This window comes from Coregonus clupeaformis, chromosome 18, assembly GCF_020615455.1.
Source record: "Coregonus clupeaformis isolate EN_2021a chromosome 18, ASM2061545v1, whole genome shotgun sequence".
Taxonomy (NCBI): Eukaryota; Metazoa; Chordata; class Actinopteri; order Salmoniformes; family Salmonidae; genus Coregonus; species Coregonus clupeaformis.
This window is the reverse complement of record NC_059209.1, coordinates 33,886,574-33,906,573: the sequence shown is the minus strand read 5'-3', so window position 1 is coordinate 33,906,573 and position 20,000 is coordinate 33,886,574. Positions and strand designations below refer to the sequence as shown.

Here is a 20,000-nt window from a genome sequence, read left to right as displayed (position 1 = left end):
AGCCCGACAGACAGCCCGACAGACAGCCCAACAGACAGCCCGACAGACAGCCCAACAGACAGCCTAACAGACAGCCCGACAGACAGCCCAACATAAAGGAGGGAGGCTGGACAGACAGCCCAACAGACAGCCCGACAGACAGCCTGACAGACAGCCCGACAGACAGCCCAACAGACAGCCCGACAGACAGCCCAACAGAGAGCCTGACAGACAGCCCAACAGACAGCCCGACAGACAGCCCGACAGACAGCCCGACAGACAGCCCGACAGACAGCCCAACAGACAGCCCAACAGACAGCCCGACAGACAGCCCGACAGACAGCCCGACAGACAGCCCGACAGACAGCCCGACAGACAGCCCGATAGACAGCCCGATAGACAGCCCAACAGCCTGACAGACAGCCCAACAGACAGCCTGACAGACAGCCTGACAGATAGCCCGACAGACAGCCCGACAGACAGCCCGACAGACAGCCCGACAGACAGCCCGACAGACAGCCTGACAGACAGCCTGACAGACAGCCTGACAGACAGCCTGACAGACAGCCTGACAGTCAGCCCAACAGCTAGATAGACGGCTAGACAGACAGGTAGACAGGCATTCCAACAGCCTGACAGACAGCCTGACAGATAGCCCAACAGACCGACAGACAGCTTGAGACAGCCCGACAGACAGCCCGATAGACAGCCCAACAGACAGCCCGACAGACAGCCCGACAGACAGCCTGACAGACAGCCGACAGAAAGGTGGGTGGCTGGACAGACAGGTATCTGGCAGGACAGACAGACAGACAGACAGACAGACAGACAGACAGACAGACAGACAGGCAGGCAGGCAGACAGGCAGCCCGACAGACAGGCTGACGGCTAGACAGACAAACAGACAGCTAGAGAGACAAACAGACAGCTAGACAGAAAGGAAGGCAGCTGGACAGACAGGTAGATGGCAGGACAGACAGGCAGACAAACAGGCAGACAGACAGCCAGACCGACAGCCCGACAGACAGACAGACAGGCTGATGGCTAGACGGACAGCTAGACAGACGGCTAGACAGGCGGCCCGACAAACAGACCGACAAACAGACCGAGAGACCGACAGACAGGCCGATGGCTAGACAGATGGCTAGACAGACGGCTAGACAGATGGCCCGACAAACAGCAGACAGAGATGGCTAGACAAACAGACAGACGGCTGGATAGACAGACAGACTGGCAGACAGACCTGCAGAAAGACATGCTGACAGGCAGCCCGACAGACAGACAGACAGACAGACAGACAGACAGAAGGCTGGACAGACACCCAGACAGACAGAGACAGTCAGACAGACAAACAGACACAGACGGCTAGCTAGACAGCCAGACAAACAGAAAGCCCGACAGACCGACCCGACAGACAGACACGCCTCTCATTACAACCGATTGTGTATTTCTAGCAGGAGAGCCACACATAACAGCAACTGGTGGGTATTAAAATAAGAGAGGGGTGAAGGGTTTATTGACGGGTGAATTGAAACCTCGAAACATGAAATAAACAGCTTGTGCACTGTGGTTGGTTTAGCCGGTGTGTTTGTGTTTGATTAAGGGTCTGTTTGATGTTATGTACTGAACAGAGTGGTCTGGTTTTGTACTGTGTGGGGCCTGCTCTCCTTTTGTCTAGACTCTAGATAAGTAAACAGATAAATATTGGTGGTATTTACAATGTTGTTTGTGCTCCACTCGTTGTCCTTTTGTCATGGCAACAGGACACAAATCTTGCTGCTGTGATTGCACACTGCGGTATTTCGCCTAACAGATATGGGAGTTTATCAAATTCTTTGTGGGTCTGTGTGATCTGTGGGAAATATGCGTCTCTAATGTGGTCATACATTTGGCAGGAGGTTAGGAAATGTAGCTCAGATTCCACCTAATTTTGTGGGCAGTGGGCACATAGCCTGTCTTCTCTTCAGAGCCAGGTCTGTGGATTGCGGCCACTCTCAATAGCAAGGCTATGCTCACTGAGTCTGTACATAGTCAAGGATTCTTTTTAATTTTGGTTCAGTCACAGTGGTTAGGTATTCTACCAATGTGTACTCTCTGTTTAGGGCCAAATACCATTCCAATTTGGTAAATTTTTTGGTTGATTGTTTCCAGTGTGTCAAATAGTTATCTTTTAGTTTTCTCATAATTTGTTTGGGTCTAATTGTATTGCTGTCCTGGGGCTCTGTTTATGTTTGTGAACAGAGCCCCAGAACCAACTGGCTGAAGGGACTCTTCTCTAGGTTACTCTCTCTGTAAGTGAGGGTTTTGTGGTCGAATTTAACAGCTCTTTTCTGCATTTTTATAACTAGCGGGTATACAGTGCCTTGCAAAAGTATTCATGCCCCTTGGGATTTTTCCAATTTTGTTGCATTACAACCTGTAATTTAAATGGATTTTTATTTGGATTTCATGTAATGGCCATACACAAATTAGCCCAAATTGGTGAAGTGAAATGAAAAAAATAACTTGTTTCAAAAAATTCTAAAAAATAAATAACGGAAAAGTGGTGCGTGCATATGTATTCACCCCCTTTGCTATGAAGACCCTAAATAAGATCTGGTGCAACCAATTACCTTCAGAAGTCACATAATTAATTAAATAAAGTCCACGTGTGCAATCTAAGTGTCACATGATCTGTCACATGATCTCAGTACATATACATCTGTTCTGAAAGGCCCCAGAGTCCCACTAAGCAAGGGGCACCATGAAGACCAAGGAGATCTCCAAACAGGTCAGGGACAAAGTTGTGGAGAAGTACAGATCAGGGTTGGGTTATAAAAAAATATACGAAACTTTGAACATCCCACGGAGCACCATTAAATCCATTATTAAAAAATGGAAAGAATATGGCACCACAACAAACCTGCCAAGAGAGGGCCGCCCACCAAAACTCACGGACCAGGCAAGGGGGGATTAATCAGAGAGGCAACAAAGAGACCAAAGATAACCCTGAAGGAGCTGCAAAGCTCCACAGCCGAGATTGAAGCATCTGTCCATAGGACCACTTTAAGCCATACACTCCACAGAGCTGGGCATTACGGAAGCGTGGCCAGAAAAAAGCCATTGCTTAAAGAAAAAAATAAGCAAACACGTTTGGTGTTCGCCAAAAGCCATGTGGGAGACTCCCCAAACATATGGAAGAAGGTACTCTGGTCAGATGAGACTAAAATTGAGCTTTTTGGCCATCAAGGGAAACTCTATGTCTGGCGCAAACCCAACACCTCTCATCACCCCGAGAACACCATCCCCACAGTGAAGCACGTTGGTGGCAGCATCATGCTGTGGGGATGTTTATGTTTATCTCCTGAGTGGCGCAGTGGTCTAAGGCACTGCATCACAGTGCTAGCTGTGCCACTAGAGATCCTGGTTCGAATCCAGGCTCTGTCGTAGCCGGCCGCGACCGGGAGACCCACAGGGCGGCGCACAATTGGCCAAGCGTCGTCCAGGGTAGGGGAGGGAATGGCCGGCAGGGATGTAGCTCAGTTGGTAGAGCATGGCGTTTGCAACACCAGGGTTGTGGGTTCGATTCCCACGGGGGGCCAGTATAAAAAATAATGTATGCACTCACTAACTGTAAGTCGCTCTGGATAAGAGCGTCTGCTAAAATGACTAAAAAAAAAAATCATCGACTGGGAAACTGGTCAGAATTGAAGGAATGATGGATGGTGCTAAATACAGGGAAAATCTTGAGGGAAACCTGTTTCAGTCTTCCAGAGATTTGAGACTGGGACAGAGGTTCACCTTCCAACAGGACAATGACCCTAAGCATACTGCTAAAGCAACACTCAAGTGGTTTAAGGGGAAACATTTAAATGTCTTGGAATGGCCTAGTCAAAGCCCAGACCTCAATCCAATTGAGAATCTGTGGTATGACTTAAAGATTGCTGTACACCAGCGGAACCCATCCAACTTGAAGGAGCTGGAGCAGTTTTGCCTTGAAGAATGGGCAGAAATCCCGGTGGCTAGATGTGCCAAGCTTATAGAGACATACCCCAAGGGACTTGCAGCTGTAATTGATGCAAAAGGTGGCTCTACAAAGTATTGACTGGGGGAGGGGTGAATAGTTATGTTTTTTTTTGTCTTATTTCTTGTTTGTTTCACAATAAAACATATTTTGCATCTTCAAAGTGGTAGGCATGTTGTGTAAATCAAATGATACAAACCCCCCAAAAATCAATTTTAATTCCAGGTTGTAAGGCAACAAAATAGGAAAAATGCCAAGGGGGGTGAATACTTTCGCAAGCCACTGTAGTCCTAATTCTGCTCTGCATTCGGTGTTTGTCCCATTTTGTGAATTCTTGGTTGGTGAGCGGACCCCAGACCTACCATAAAAGGCAATGGGTTCTATAACTGATTGAAGTATTTTTTGCCAGATCCTATTCCTATGTCGAGTTTTATGTTCCTTTTGATGGCATTAAAGGCCCTTCTTGCCTTGTCTCTCAGATCGTTCACAGCCTTGTGGAAGTTACCTGTGGCGCTGATGTTTACTCTCTCTCTCTCTCTCTCCCTCTCTCTCTCTCTCCGTTTCTCTACTTTCTCTCTCCCTCTCTTTAGTCAGAACACTGGCAGGGGAGGAGAGGAGAGAGATAAAAATCAAATCAAATCAAAACAAACCAAGCTACAGAGAAATATCAGGCTGTTGGAAGGTTTTAACTCCGGGGGAAAAGCACAGGGAGTAATTTACTGTTAACCTTATCAGAGACACAGGCTCTCCAGGAACTCCCCACCCCCCTCCCCCAGCACACACAGACACACACAAACGCACACACACAATGAGATTGGTTCTTCTGACAGACAGCCTGACAGACAGCCCGACAGACAGCATGACAGACAGCCTGACAGACAGCCCAACAGACAGGCATCTGGCAGGACAGACAGACACCACCCCCCAGCCTACATAGACACACACAAACGCACACACACACAATGAGATCGGTTCTTCTGACCGACAGCCTGACAGACCGACAGCCTGACAGACAGCCCGACAGACAGCCTGACAGACAGCCCGACAGACAGCCCGACAGACAGCCCAACAGACAGCCTGACAGACAGCCCAACAGACAGCCTGACAGACAGCCCAACAGACAGCCCAACAGACAGCCCGACAGACAGCCCAACAGACAGCCTGACAGACAGCCCAACAGACAGCCCGACAGACAGCCCGACAGACAGCCCAACAGACAGCCTGACAGACGAGAACAGACAGCCTGACAGACAGCCCGACAGACAGCCCTACAGACAGCCCAGCAGACAGCCCGACAGACAGCCTGACAGACAGGCATCTGGCAGGACAGACAGACAGGCAGACAGACAGGCAGGCAGACAGACAGGCAGGCAGACAGCCCAACAGACCGACAGACAGCCTGACAGACAGCCCGACAGACAGCCTGACAGACAGCCCGACAGACAGCCCGACAGACAGCCCGACAGACAGCCCGACAGACAGCCCGACAGACAGCCCGACAGAGAGCCCGACAGAGAGCCCGACAGACAGGCATCTGGCAGGACAGACAGGCAGGCAGGCAGACAGACAGCCCGACAGACAGGCATCTGGCAGGACAGACAGACAGCCCGACAGACAGACAGACAGACAGACCGACAGACAGGCAGGCAGGCACAGGCAGACAGGCAGACAGCCCGACAGGCTGTTGGAAGGTTTAACTCCGGGGGAAAAGCACAGGGAGTAATTTACTGTTAACCTTATCAGAGACACAGGCCCTCCAGGAACTCCCCCCCTTCAGCCCACACAGACACACACAAACGCACACACACCATGAGATCGGTTCCATCATGGAGGGTGGGATTAATTCCAGTGTTCCAATCTCATCTAGATAGTCTGGATTACATAGAAGGGTGAGAGAGGGGAGGGATGGGGTGAGGAGGGGTGAGTAAGGGGAGGGATGGGGTGAGAGGGCTATACAGACAGAGTGGGGTGGTGTGAGGAGGGGTGAGAGGGGGGAGGGATGGGGTGAGAGGGCTATACAGACAGGGCGGGGTGGTGTGAGGAGGGGTGAGAGGGGAATGGTGTCGGGATGTTGTGATTATGAGGGGTATCTAGATAATGGTGTAATTAGGAATTTACTGGAAGACCTCATCCAAAACGAATGGTTTATGAGGAGGCAGGCATTAAGAACCAGGCAGTAAGAACCAGGCAGTAAGTGGGTCAGCCAGTGATCCTGTTCTTCTCTGTTCAAATCTTCAACTGCCCTCCCATTCCCTGCCTTCAGCCTATAGGGGCCTTCAGCCACTCACTACTTCCTGGTAATCAGCCTATCGACACTGATTTGCTGTGACTGTTGACAGGCAGGGAAGTCAGGTCTGTTGTCATGGACTGGACTGAGATCAGTCTATCACACACACAGTCACAATGACAGGAACAGACCATGTATGATTAGCCCTGAAAATAACACACTTTGTATGAAATGGTCATGTAATACTGTACGTTGAACAAACTATATAGGTTGAGACAAAAATACTGACACTAATTCACTCAAATCCGGTAGTATTCAACTCCTGTTAAACACTGAAGGATGAATATTAATATGTTGTTGCTATGGTTATAATGATGCAGTAATCTTACCCACGTATACTGGACAAGCCTTGGTTTTTCATGCAACTTTCTGTATTTGGAATTGAAAGGTAGCCAAGTGATAACCCTTTCTTTAAGTTGTTGCATGTTTTTACTAATGACAGAATATGGTGAACTCAGTACTAAAGCTATAGGAAGAATAACAATTCACTTGGTACAAAGCTAAGATGTATTTGTACTGCATGTACTTTTAATTACAATTAAATGTACAGCACAATATTTGTACTAAATGTACAGTAAAAATAACATATTTGTTCCATTGGCATTATTCAACCTACTGTACTTAATAAATCACACAGTACAAAATAGATAGTGATTAAAATACTTTATTGGTTTTAGGAAAGTATAAAAAAAAATAAAGTATAATAGCAAAAAAGGAAGTGCAAAGAGGTAAATGCTTGACAACTTGTAGCAGTGTAGTGGTTCATTGATACAGCTTAAAGGCAACCAAACGTTACTGTAGTGTGAGTCTGTCTTGGGTGGGCCTTCATCTAAAAGTATGAAATTTTATCTGGAAGAAAGAAGACAAAAAGGATTTCTCTTTTGTAGGCTACGATTGAGGAAATCTCTTTTTGTTGTCAATACTGTATATTCTGTTTAACTTCCTAGTATGAGAGTAAACATCCAAAATGTTTACCCTTAAATAGTGTACTTAGGATAATAACGAACCACTTTAGGTGACTCTGTCTGTCCTAAATGTACATTAAGTAGACTAAGAATAGACTGGGTGACCTCTGTGTGTATGCGATATGGCAGCTGCAAGCAGTAACGTGAGAATACCCAATTTCGTGTCCCTTTTTATTTTTAACCCGTTGAAAGACAGATATTTTTACCTCAACAGGGCCGTGGCCTGATTGGTGGCTGTCTACTCTTGAGGAATGTTTAAATAATGCCATTGGATACTTTTTAATATCGTTTTCTACTGATGACAAACCTGACTAATATAGAATATCTTCACACTCCTAAACTGATCTGTATCAGCTGTAATATGTTTCCTATTTGACCCCTTTAAACTGCAAATGTAAAGTACACTACATTATCAATTGAAGTGATTAGACCCTATTCATGCTTATGAAACACCCAGTGTTGAGTCAAAGAATGGTGTTGGTTTTCATGCTCATGATCACTGTATAGTGTTGCCAATGAGACTTGGCAACCCAATGAGACTTGGCAACCCAACGAGACTTGGCAACCCAACGAGACTTGGCAACCCAACGAGACTTGGCAACCCAACGAGACTTGGCAACCCAACGAGACTTGGCAACCCAACGAGACTTGGCAACCCAACGAGACCGAAATGATACTCGATACCGAAACGATCCAACGGCAAAAAAAAGAATGCATATTAGCTAAAATCAGAGAATAACCACTGGGCTTTATTTTTTATTTTTTTGATAAGTAGCAGAACAACTCAAATAAGAAATCAAATATATTCTATTATATATTCTATTTCTTTCAAAAAATAAAACACCATATTAAATAACAGAAGAATACCTTCAATGTTCCTTATGCAAAACCATTTCTGAGACTCAGAGCATACAAAATAATTTTACAATTACATCTAAACTGTTTTAAAATGTAATTTGACACATATCAGGGTTCATTTTCTCATCTATGGCCACATTCATTAGACCTATATGATTCATTATTCATTACAGCTAAATAATTGTATGTATTAAATTATTTAGTTCCAAAACGACATAAAACACTTTGAAGCTCATTTCTGAAGCTTCTATATTGCAATAGTCTACATACCATAGCTATACAATGGATTTTACACAGCATACTACGATTCCCATAGTGCATTTAATCTCCCAGGGTGCAATGCTCCACCCAGGGCTGATGGCTGGCTACTGCTAGTAGTGATGGAAAGTTCGGCTCTTTTAACTTACTTGGATAATTTCGAATCGTTCAGTCAAAAGAACGAATCTTTTGACTCATTTCGTTCATTTGATTCAGTAATGCCCACAGGACCCGCTACTGGCGAACGATGAACTGAAAACTCAAACGAGTCATGATTCTACAAGCCTCTCGTTCACGTCATTCACCATAAGGGGCTTATTGGAGCTGTCATTTGTGACAGAGTTGTAAACGTGTGCATTAAACAATGTACATTTGTTGATTGTACAGTTGTTGATTACAAATAAGATTATTTCTTGGTACATTTGAAACGAGGTCTAGTTGTGGCCGCAACCGGACTAGATTGTGAACGACTCTTGATTGTGACTCTTGGCGGAATGCATTTCTTGACTGTCGTGAGGGGGATAAGCACAATGTCGTTTGTGAACCGCAGACCCCCAAACGATTCGTTCTCTAGTTCGAGTTTATTGAGCAGATTTGATTTGATTAGGATCCCCATTAGCCGACTAATGAATGAATTGTTTGTGAACTTGCTAGTTACTAACTGATAGCAAGCCCAGACAAAAGCAGAGTAAACTAGCTAAATATATTGCTGTTATGACGGCATTTCACATTACTTTTGGGTTGTAATCATAATATAATGCTCACATGAACGTCATGCTGAATATATTACGTTCATGTCATTGTCACTCAAAAATAATGTCATGTGTAAAATAGTTTATGTCGTTTTGTAACACTTTTTGCTTAGTTGTTTTGGTGGGCTGGCCCTCATCTGCTCTGTAAGCAAAGTATTCCCATAGCTTTTGGAGACAGTTTTGTCAACAAGCTGCGAGCGTGGAGGTATGATGTTTTCATGAGAAGAACCTATGCTCTCGCATGTTCTCTCCGTCTCTCGGTTGCTTCTCAAAAGTGGCTGGCGCAGCGTAAGTAGCCTGTCTAGCTTACTACTGCCCCCTTGAGAACATTCAGCCAAATTACTAGACAGACTCCATCCTCTCGATCTGTATACGACATGAGACACATTTGACAGAAGTACCGAGAGTTTAAAAAAATTATACAGTGAGGGGAAAAAAGTATTTCATCCCCTGCTGATTTTGTACGTTTGCCCACTGACAAAGAAATTATCAGTCTATAATTTTAATGGTAGGTTTATTTGAACAGTGAGAGACAGAATAACAACAAAAAAATCCAGAAAAACGCATGTCGAAAATGTTATAAATTGATTTGCATTTTAATGAGGGAAATAAGTATTTGACCCCTCTGCAAAACATGACATAGTACTTGGTGGCAAAACCCTTGTTGGCAATCACAGAGGTCAGACGTTTCTTGTAGTTGGACACCAGGTTTGCACACATCTCAGGAGGGATTTTGTCCCACTCCTCTTTGCAGATCTTCTCCAAGTCATTAAGGTTTCGAGGCTGACGTTTGGCAACTCGAACCTTCAGCTCCCTCCACAGATTTTCTATGGGATTAAGGTCAGGAGACTGGCTAGGCCACTCCAGGACCTTAATGTGCTTCTTCTTGAGCCACTCCTTTGTTGCCTTGGCCGTGTGTTTTGGGTCATTGTCATGCTGGAATACCCATCCACAACCCATTTTCAATGCCCTGGCTGAGGGAAGGAGGTTCTCACCCAAGATTTGACGGTACATGGCCCCGTCCATCGTCCCTTTGATGCGGTGAAGTTGTCCTGTCCCCTTAGCAGAAAAACACCCCCAAAGCATAATGTTTCCACCGCCATGTTTGACGGTGGGGATGGTGTTCTTGGGGTCATAGGCAGCATTCCTCCTCCTCCAAACACGGCGAGTTGAGTTGATGCCAAAGACCTTGATTTTGGTCTCATCTGACCACAACACTTTCACCCAGTTCTCCTCTGAATCATTCAGATGTTCATTGGCAAACTTCAGACGGGCCTGTATATGTGCTTTCTTGAGCAGGGGGACCTTGCGGGCGCTGCAGGATTTCAGTCCTTCACGGCGTAGTGTGTTACCAATTGTTTTCTTGGTGACTATGGTCCCAGCTGCCTTGAGATCATTGACAAGCTCCTCCCGTGTAGTTCTGGGCTGATTCCTCACCGTTCTCATGATCATTGCAACTCCACGAGGTGAGATCTTGCATGGAGCCCCAGGCTGAGGGAGATTGACAGTTATTTTGTGTTTCTTCCATTTGCGAATAATCGTACCAACTGTTGTCACCTTCTCACCAAGCTGCTTGGCGATGGTCTTGTAGCCCATTCCAGCCTTGTGTAGGTCTACAATCTTGTCCCTGACATCCTTGGAGAGCTCTTTGGTCTTGGCCATGGTGGAGAGTTTGTAATCTGATTGATTGATTGCTTCTGTGGACAGGTGTCTTTTATACAGGTAACAAACTGAGATTAGGAGCACTCCCTTTAAGAGTGTGCTCCTAATCTCAGCTCGTAACCTGTATAAAAGACACCTGGGAGCCAGAAATCTTTCTGATTGACAGGGGGTCAAATACTTATTTCCCTCATTAAAATGCAAATCAATTGATAACATTTTTGACATGCGTTTTTCTGGATTTTTTTGTTGTTATTCTGTCTCTCACTGTTCAAATATACCTACCATTAAAATTATAGACTGATCATTACTTTGTCAGTGGGCAAACGTACAAAATCAGCAGGGGATCAAATACTTTTTTCCCTCAGTAGTATGCAAAAAGTACCGACGTTTCGGTATACCGTGCAACACTAGTACAGTGATCAATGATCTGTCAGTGGTGCAGAGAAAACCAACACACTCTCACCCCACACTCTCACCCTCTGGGACTTTCTACAGGGAATTTGACCCACACAAACCACTATACTGCTCTGCCATTGGTCAGGACAGGTGTCCGTCATCCTCTACACTCTGAATACTGCTCTGCTATTGGTCAGAAGAGGTGTCTGTCATCCCTATCACTCCCCAGTCAGCCTCTCACCGTCAGGTTCGGAGTCAGAGTCGACGAGGGGCGGGATACGGATGAGGATCTGTCTGCGGTCTCTCTGGACGACCAGCTGGAGTTTCCCTCTAGACTTCTCAATGAGCTTCCCTGCATCGTTCAGAGACATGTTCTCTGTTACTGTCCCGTTGATCTGAAGAGAGGGAGGAGATCGGGAGCAGAGGAGAGAGAAGAGTGAGGAGAGGAGAGAGAGGAGAGAAGAGAGAGAGGAGAGGGGAGAGAGAAGAGAGAGAAGATAAAGGAGAGAAGGGAGAGAGAGGAGAGGAGAGGAGAGGAGAGGAGAGGAGAGGAGAGGAGAGGAGAGGAGAGGAGAGGAGAGGAGAGGAGAGGAGAGGAGAGGAGAGGAGAGGAGAGGAGAGGAGAGGAGAGGGAGGAGAGAGAGAAGAGAGAGAGAGGAGAGAGAAGAGAGAGAAGAGAAGAGAAGAGAGAGAGAGAGAGGAGAGGAGATAAGAGAGAGGAGAGGAGAGTGAGAGAGGAGAGAGGAGAGAGGAGAGAGAGAGAGAGGAGAGAGGAGAGAGAGAGAGAGGAGAGAGAGGAGAGAGGAGAGAGAGAGAGAGAGAGGAGAGAGAGGAGAGAGGAGATAGGAGAGAGAGAGGAGAGGATAGGAGAGAGAGGAGAGAGGAGAGAGGATAGAGAGAGAGGGGAGAGAGGAGAGAGAGAGAGGAGAGTGAGGAGAGAGAGAGAGAGAGGAGAGAGAGGAGAGAGGGGAGAGAGAAGAGAGAGAAGAGAGAGGAGAGAGGAGAGAGGAGATAGGAGAGAGAGAGGAGAGGATAGGAGAGAGAGGAGAGAGGAGAGAGGAGAGAGAGAGGAGAGGAGAGGAGAGAGAGAGAGAAGAGAGAGGAGAGGGAGGAGAGAGGAGAGGAGAGTGAGGAGAGAGAGAGGAGAGAGAGGAGAAAGGGGAGAGAGAAGAGAGAGAATAGAGTGGAGAGAGGAGAGAAGAGAGAGAGAGGAGAGGATAGGAGAGAGAGGAGAGAGAAGAGAGAGAGAGGAGAGGGGAGGGTAGGAGAGAGAGGAGAGAGAGGAGAGAGAAGAGAGAGAAGAGAGAGGAGAGAAGAGAGAGAGAGAGAGGAGAGAGAGAGAAGAGAGAGGAGAGAGAGGAGAGAGGAGAGGAGAGGAGAGGAGAGTGAGGAGAGAGGAGAGAAGAGGAGAGAGGAGAGGAGAGTGAGGAGAGAGGAGAGAGAGAGAGAGGAGAGAGAGGAGAGAGAAGAGACAGGAGAGAGAGAGAGCGAGAGAGAGAGGAGAGAGAGGAGAGAAAGGAGAGGAGAGAAACAGAGAGAGAGAGAAAGTACAGTGTAAATTAGTGTAGTAGTGACTTGACAGTTTGGGTGTGAGATGGAGAGAGAAATGAGGAAAGCCATTAACATGTTCCTATTTGGCAGCGTTCTATACAGTCATGCCTATGATGACCAATTACATTGAAATTGAGAGTGACAGTGTGTGTGTGTGTGTGTGTTTGTGTGATGTGTGACAAGATATGTGAGTGTGAGAAAGAGATTCATTGTGTGTGTGTGTGTCTGTAAACCTTTAGAATGATGTCTCCCTCCTGTAAGTTTCCGTCCTTGGTAGCCAGTCCTGTACTGGTCATCTCCTTGATGAAGATCTGACTGCCCAGACGCAGACCGTACTCTACACACACACACGCACACGGCACACGCACACAGTTAGTGACTAGCTGCAGCAACCAGAGAACTATCCTGACCTTAAAACCACCTTAACCTCTGACCTTTACAAAATGACCCTTACAAAATGTAAGCAGTAAACGTGCTCCCCCTTCCTTTATACATCATCCCTTCTTAAGGGCGAACAATTATCGTAAAGGAACTGACCTTATTAGGGTTAGTTACTGTAGTAGACTATGTCTGGTACCTTCGTTGGGTCTGTTCTTGACCAGCAGGACATTAACAGGTTTCTCCAGGGGCTCCAGGTCTCTTAGTCCCCCTCCTCCTCCTCCTCCTCCTCCTCCTCCTCGTGGGAGGTCCGGGGAGGTCGAGGAGGGCGGCTCCTGGAGTTGGTCTCTACTCGTACTCTTCACCATCCTCCCTCCGGTACCTCCTACATCCCCGTACCTCCCCCCTCCCCGCTCGTAGCTGTCACCTCGGCCGTAGCTCCTCCCACCTGGACTCCCTCCTCCCCCTCCTCCTCTCTCCCGGTCCGTGCTCCTCCCCCGGCTGCCTTCCTGTGGAATCCGCAGCCTCTCGGGACTGGGCGGCTCCCGGTCCAAGGCCCGCCCCTTGCTGTTGTCGCGGCGATGCTCAGGGCTCGGCGATGCCCTCTCCTGGCTCCTCCCCCGGCTCCTCCCCCGATTACCACGGCCACCGTAGTCGGGGTCCAGGTAGTTCTTGTTGTCGGGGGTGAGGTCACGAGGCTCGTGGGTGTAACCGGGCCCACCGTTGCCGCGCTGCCAGCCCCCGTCGCTCTGGTTGTCATCGGCGTCGTAGTAACGGGTGGTGCCGAAGTCTCGACTCTCACCGCCGGGAGAGGGGGGGTGCTTCAGGGAGTGGAGAGCCACCTTCCGAGGTCTCTTCACCGTCTGAGGGGAAACACACACAGAGAGACATACAGGGTCAACCATTACACACTGTATTGCTATGCAGAGACCTCAGGCCTAAAACCTACACTGCAGCTTTATATATATTTTTTTTATATATTTTTGTTTTACCCCTTTTTCTCCCCAATTTCATGATATCCAATTAGTATTTACAGTCTTGTCCCATCGCTGCAACGCCCGTACGGACTCGAGAGAGTCGAAGGTCGAGAGCCATGCGTCCTCCGAAACACAACCCTGCAAAGCCGCACTGCTCCTTGACACACTGCTCGCTTAACCCGGAAGCCAGCCGCACCAATGTGTCAGCCTGCATGCGCCTGGCCCACCACAAGGAGTTGCTAGAGCGCGATGGGACAAGGACATCCCGGCCGGCCAAACCCTCCCCTAACCCGGACGACGCTGGGCCAACTGTGTGCCGCCTCATGGGTCTCCCGGTCGCGGCCGGCTGCGACACAGCCCGGGATCGAACCTGGATCTGTAGTGACGCCTCAAGCAGTGCAGTGCCTTAGACCGCTGCGCCACTCGGGAGGCCACACTGCAGCATTTTGATGGAAAGGATCGCATTAGATAACACGTGCAACAAAACACCCAAGAGACCACACACACACACACACACACAGAGCCGGGAGCAAGAGTGGGGCAGTAGGGTTATTTTTGGCTGTGCAGTATTAAAGGTGGGACAGTGTGAAACAGCTCAGTGGACTGACAGTGTGAAACAGCTCAGCGGACCGACAGTGTGAAACAGCTCAGCGGACTGACAGTGTGAAACAGCTCAGTGGACTGACAGTGTGAAACAGCTCAGTGGACTGACAGTGTGAAACAGCTCAGCGGACTGACACTGTGAAACAGCTCAGTGGACTGACAGTGTGAAACAGCTCAGCGGACTGACAGTGTGAAACAGCTCAGTGGACTGACAGTGTGAAACAGCTCAGCGGACTGACAGTGTGAAACAGCTCAGCGGACTGACAGTGTGAAACAGCTCAGCGGACCGACACTGTGAAACAGCTCAGAAGGCAGTACAGTGGCTGCAAGTGATTCACTGTCACAATGTTACAATGTCCCCTGTCTGTCAGTCTGTCAGTGGCTAAGCTAGCAGCTACACCAGGATGAATGTCAAGGCTATGTCATCCCTGTGTTCATATTTTGAATATACTGTCAATGTCCTTATGGCCTAACATATTCTATCATATATTGTACTCTCCACCTTGGCTACCTTCCTACATTTCAACTAGCTACTAACTACAGCAACGCTATGCACAGTGATACTCACCACCTTGGCTACCTTCCTACATTTCAACTAGCTACTAACTACAGCAACACTGTGCACAGTGATACTCACCACCTTGGCTACCTTCCTACATTTCAACTAGCTACTAACTACAGCAACACTGTGCACAGTGATACTCACCACCTTGGCGGTCTTCCCACATTTGCGTAGCTGCTGCACAGCGAAGGAATGAGGCACGTTGTCCATGAGGATGGAGTTGACCTGGATCACACGATCTTTCTCACTGGAGGAGAACACAACATACCGTTAACATAGAACAACAAGACACACATGAAAGAGTACATTAGAACATGATCAACCCTGGCTGCATTTCTATAAGCAAAAGTAGCTTCCTCTCCTCTCTTTTCATTCGTAGATGAAAGCCCTTTCCCAGACGATGTCAAACATATTGCTTTGTTTTCACCTAGCCTGTGTATTTTTTTTTGATCAGTGCAGGTGAAGGACAAGAGACCAGCAAGCAACTTCAGACTACTGAGATGCGATCCGATGGCTTCCGGTACCGGCAACCACCATGACGGTATCCCCTTAACTGACTTCCTGACATATTGGGCAAAAACCCATTAATTAACAACAGCATTCAAGTTTTCAAAAACTCAGTGAGGTCTGGTTAGTTGATGACGTAAGAGGAAGTGGTTTAGCGTACAACAGGAGTCCGTCAGCTGGTCCTCCCTGTAGGACGTCTGACACGATGATTGACATCTCTCCGTTCTCCACGTTGGGGTTGTCCCGACCCCCCGACACGGCAATACCAAACCCCATCTTGGAGTCCTACAGGAGGGAGGGAGGAGAGAGATGGAGACAGAGAGAGAGAGAGAGAGACAGAGAGAGAGAGATGGAGAGAGAGAGAGAGAGAGAGAGAGAGAGAGAGAGAGAGAGAGAGAGAGAGAGAGAGAGAGAGAGAGAGAGAGAGAGAGAGAGAGAGAACCAGTGAAGAACAAACACCATTGTAAATACAACCCATATTTATGTTTATTTATTTTCCCATTTGTACTTTAACTATTTGCACATTGTTACAACACTGTATATATACATAATATGACATTTGAAATGTCTTTATTCTTTTGTAACTTCTGAGTGTAATGTTTACTGTTAATATTTATTGTTTATTTCACTTTTGTTTACTATCTACTTCACTTGCTTTGGCAATGTTAACATACGTTTCCCATGCCAATAAATAGAGAGAGAGAGAGAGAGAGAGAGAGAGAGAGAGAGAGAGAGAGAGAGAGAGAGAGAGAGAGAGAGAGAGAGAGAGAGAGAGAGAGAGAGAGAGAGAGAGAGAGAGAGAGAGAGAGAGAGAGAGAGAGAGAGAGAGAGAGAGAGAGAGAGAGAGAGAGAGAGAGAGAGAGAGAGAGAGAGAGAGTTTAGTTGGGGGTTGGGCAAGTAAAAAGATAAAGCATTGAAATGGGGTAGGGGTGTATGGGATTGGAAGGTCAGACAAACAAATAGACTAAAAATAGGTTGAAACAGATAGACAGACAGGTAGCCAGGTAGAGAGAGGTAGCACAGGATGGGTTCATGGGTTGACTACAACCACATAGATGGGATGAGAATGATTGGTGGGAGGGGGGAGCAGATGGCTTGAGTTTCCAATGTGCCTCTAATACTCTCTCCCAACTCACACATATAGGAGAAGAGAGGAGGGAAAGAGGGGGAGTGAGGAGGTAGAGAGAGGCAGGGAGAGCTGTGCAAGAGGGGTAAAAATCCATCACAAACACTCTCTCCCTCTCACTCTCTCTCTCGCTCTGTCCCACTTACACTCTTGCCAGATTACAGTCACGTCCAAGTAGTTGACATGACAAATCGCCCAGAAGACTGAGAGGGATAGAGAGACAGACACAGAGACAGAGACAGAGCAGAGAGAGAGAGAGGGACAGAGAAAGAGAGAGAGAGAGGGACAGAAAAAGAGTGAGAAAGAAAGATAGAGAGAGAAAGAGAAAGCGATGAAAGATAAAAGAGAGCAGGTCAACCTTGGAGCTCCTGGCTATCCAAAGGGAAACAAGACATCTCCTGTCTATCTGAATGAAGATTCATAGTAGGAGGAATAACACACAATTTAACACCACTTACCTCCTGTGTGAAACAGACTGATGGATGCATGTCTGGGAGAGAGAGACTAATAATTCAATTGTCTCTGTGTGTTTCTTTCTATCCCTCTTGCACTTTGTCTCTTGCATGTTCGTGTGTGTGTGTGTGTGTGTGTGTGTGTGCATGTTCAGTGTGTGTGTGTGTGTGTGTGTGTGTGTGCATGTTCGTGTGTGTGTGTGTGTGTGTGTGTGTGCATGTTCATGTGTGTTTGTGTGTATGTGTGTACATGCATGTGTGTATGTGTGTGAGTTCCTCCTCTCCTCCCGGTGTGAATACTGAGAGCCAGGGCTAGCTTAGTGAATAGTGATGCATCAGTGTGATAAGCAGGTAACAGAGTCAAAAATCACTAACAGCACCTCTCTCAGTCCTAACCTCTTCCTGTTGTTAGCCCTGTTTCACAGCTCTGTGTGACATCACAACCTCCCATCACTATGTTTATAGTTGATCTGATGACATAGATTTTTGAATCCCAAATGGCACCCCATTACCTGCATACAGTGCATTCAGAAAGTATTCAGACCCCTTGACTTTTTCCAAATTTTGTTTCGTTAGAGCCTTATTCTAAAATTGATTAAATCATCAATCTACACACAATACCCCATAATGACAAAGCAAAAACAGGTTTTTAGAAATGTTTGCAAATGTATTAAAAATAAAAAACGGAAATTTCACATTTACATAAGTATTCAGACCCTTTGCTATGAGACTCGAAATTGTTTCATCCTTGAGATGTTTCTACAACTTGATTGGAGTCCACCTGCGGAAAATTAAATTGATTGGACATGATTTGGAAAGGCACACACCTGTCTATATAAGGTCCCACAGTTGACAGTGCATGTCAGAGCAAAAACCAAGCCATGAGGTCGAAGGAATTGTCTGTAGAGCTCCGAGACAGGATTATGTCAAGGCACAGATCTGGGGAAGGGTACCAAAAAATGTCTGAGCATGGAAGGTCCCCAAGAACACAGTGGCCTCCATCATTCTTAAATGGAAGAAGTTTGTAACCACCACGACCCTTCCTAGAGTTGGCTGCCTGGCCAAACTGAACAAGGGCCTTGGTCAGGGAGGTGACCAAGAACCCGATGGTCACTCTGAAAGAGCTCCAGAGGTCCTCTGTAGAGATGGGAGAACCTTCCAGAACGACAACCATCTCTGCAGCACTCCACCAATCAGGCCTTTATGGTAGTGGCCACTCCTAACTAAAAAGGCACATGACAGCCCACTTGGTGTTTGCCAAAAGGCACCAAAAGGACTCTCAGACCATGAGAAACAAGATTCTTTGGTCTGATGAAACCAAGATTGAACTCTTTTGCCTGAATGCCAAGTGTCACGTCTGGAGAAAACCTGGCACCATCCCTACGGTGAAGCATGGTGGTGGTAGCATCATGCTGTGGGGATGTTTTTCAGCGGCAAGGACTGGGAGACTAGTCAGGATCGAGGGAAAGATGAACAGAGCAAAGTACAGAGAGATCCTTGATGAAAACCTGCTCCAGAGTGCTCAAGACCTCAGACTGGGGTGAATGTTCACCTTCCAACAGGACAATGACCCTAAGAACAAAGCCAAAACAACGCAGGAGTGGCTTTGGGACAAGTCTCTGAATGTCCTTGAGTGGCCCAGCCAGAGCCCGGACTTGAACCCGATCGAACATCTCTGGAGAGACCTGAAAATAGCTGTGCATCGACCCTCCCCATCCAACCTGACAGAGCTTGAGAGGATCTGCAGAGAAGAATGGGAGAAACTCCCCAAATACAGGTGTGCCAAGCTTGTAGCGTCATACCCAAGAAGACTTGAGGCTGTAATTGCTGCCAAAGGTGCTTCAACAAAGTACTGAGTAAAGGGTCTGAATACTTATGTAAATGTGATATTTCCGTTTTTTATTTGTAACACATTAGCAAACATTTCTAAAAACCTGTTTTTGCTTTGTCACTATGGGGTATTGTGTGAGATTGATGAGGGGAAAAAACGATTTAATCAATTTTAGAATAAGGCTGTAATGTAACAAAATGTGGAAAAAGTCAAGGGGTCTGAATACTTTCTGAATGCACTGTATGGCTCCCTATTACCAGTATATACTGTAGGAAATAGGGAGTAATTTGGGCTGCAGCCTGTGTTTATAGCTGACCTTATAAGGTTGATATAACGTTGATGCTATCTGATACTGTCAGTGACCACAGAGACATCCTCTACCCCATGCCTGTCTGCCTATATTTTTCATAGCTGTCTATTTACCACCACAAACCAATGCTGGCATTAAGATTGCACTGAATGAGCTGTATAAGGCCATAAGTCAACAGGAAAACGCTCATCCAGATGCAGCGCTCCTAGTGGCCGGGGACTTTAATGCAGGGAAACTTAAATCCGTTCTACCTAATTTCTACCAGCATGTTAAATGTGCAACCAGAGGAAAAAAAACTCTAGACCACCTTTACTCCACACACAGAGACGCATACAAAGCTCTCCCTCGCCCTCCATTTGGCAAATCTGACCATATCTCTATCCTCCTGATTCCTGATTATAAGCAAAAACTAAAGCAGGAAGCACCAGTGACTCGGTTAATAAAAAAGTGGTCAGATGACGCAGATGCTAAGCTACAGGACTGTTTTGCTAGCACAGACTGGAACATGTTCTGGGATTCTTCAGATAGCATTGAGGAGTACAC

The 20,000-nt window shown here is 46.9% G+C and overlaps 1 protein-coding gene across 4 annotated transcripts in view; it reads right to left on the bottom strand.

Moving 5' to 3' along the window:
• The window catches only part of LOC121530716 (tight junction protein ZO-2), a 154,994-nt gene that overhangs the window by 42,312 nt on the left and 92,682 nt on the right, over nucleotides 1–20,000 (bottom strand). For all 4 annotated transcript variants that reach the window (XM_041835895.2, XM_045226850.1, XM_041835897.2 and 1 more), the window contains exons 3-7: nucleotides 15,899–16,023; nucleotides 15,376–15,478; nucleotides 13,289–13,952; nucleotides 12,945–13,048; nucleotides 11,402–11,555 (exon numbers count right to left, since the gene is read on the bottom strand). In XM_041835895.2, coding sequence (XP_041691829.2) covers nucleotides 11,402–11,555; nucleotides 12,945–13,048; nucleotides 13,289–13,952; nucleotides 15,376–15,478; nucleotides 15,899–16,023 — 1,150 coding nt within the window. The remainder of the gene's footprint in view (nucleotides 1–11,401; nucleotides 11,556–12,944; nucleotides 13,049–13,288; nucleotides 13,953–15,375; nucleotides 15,479–15,898; nucleotides 16,024–20,000) is intronic.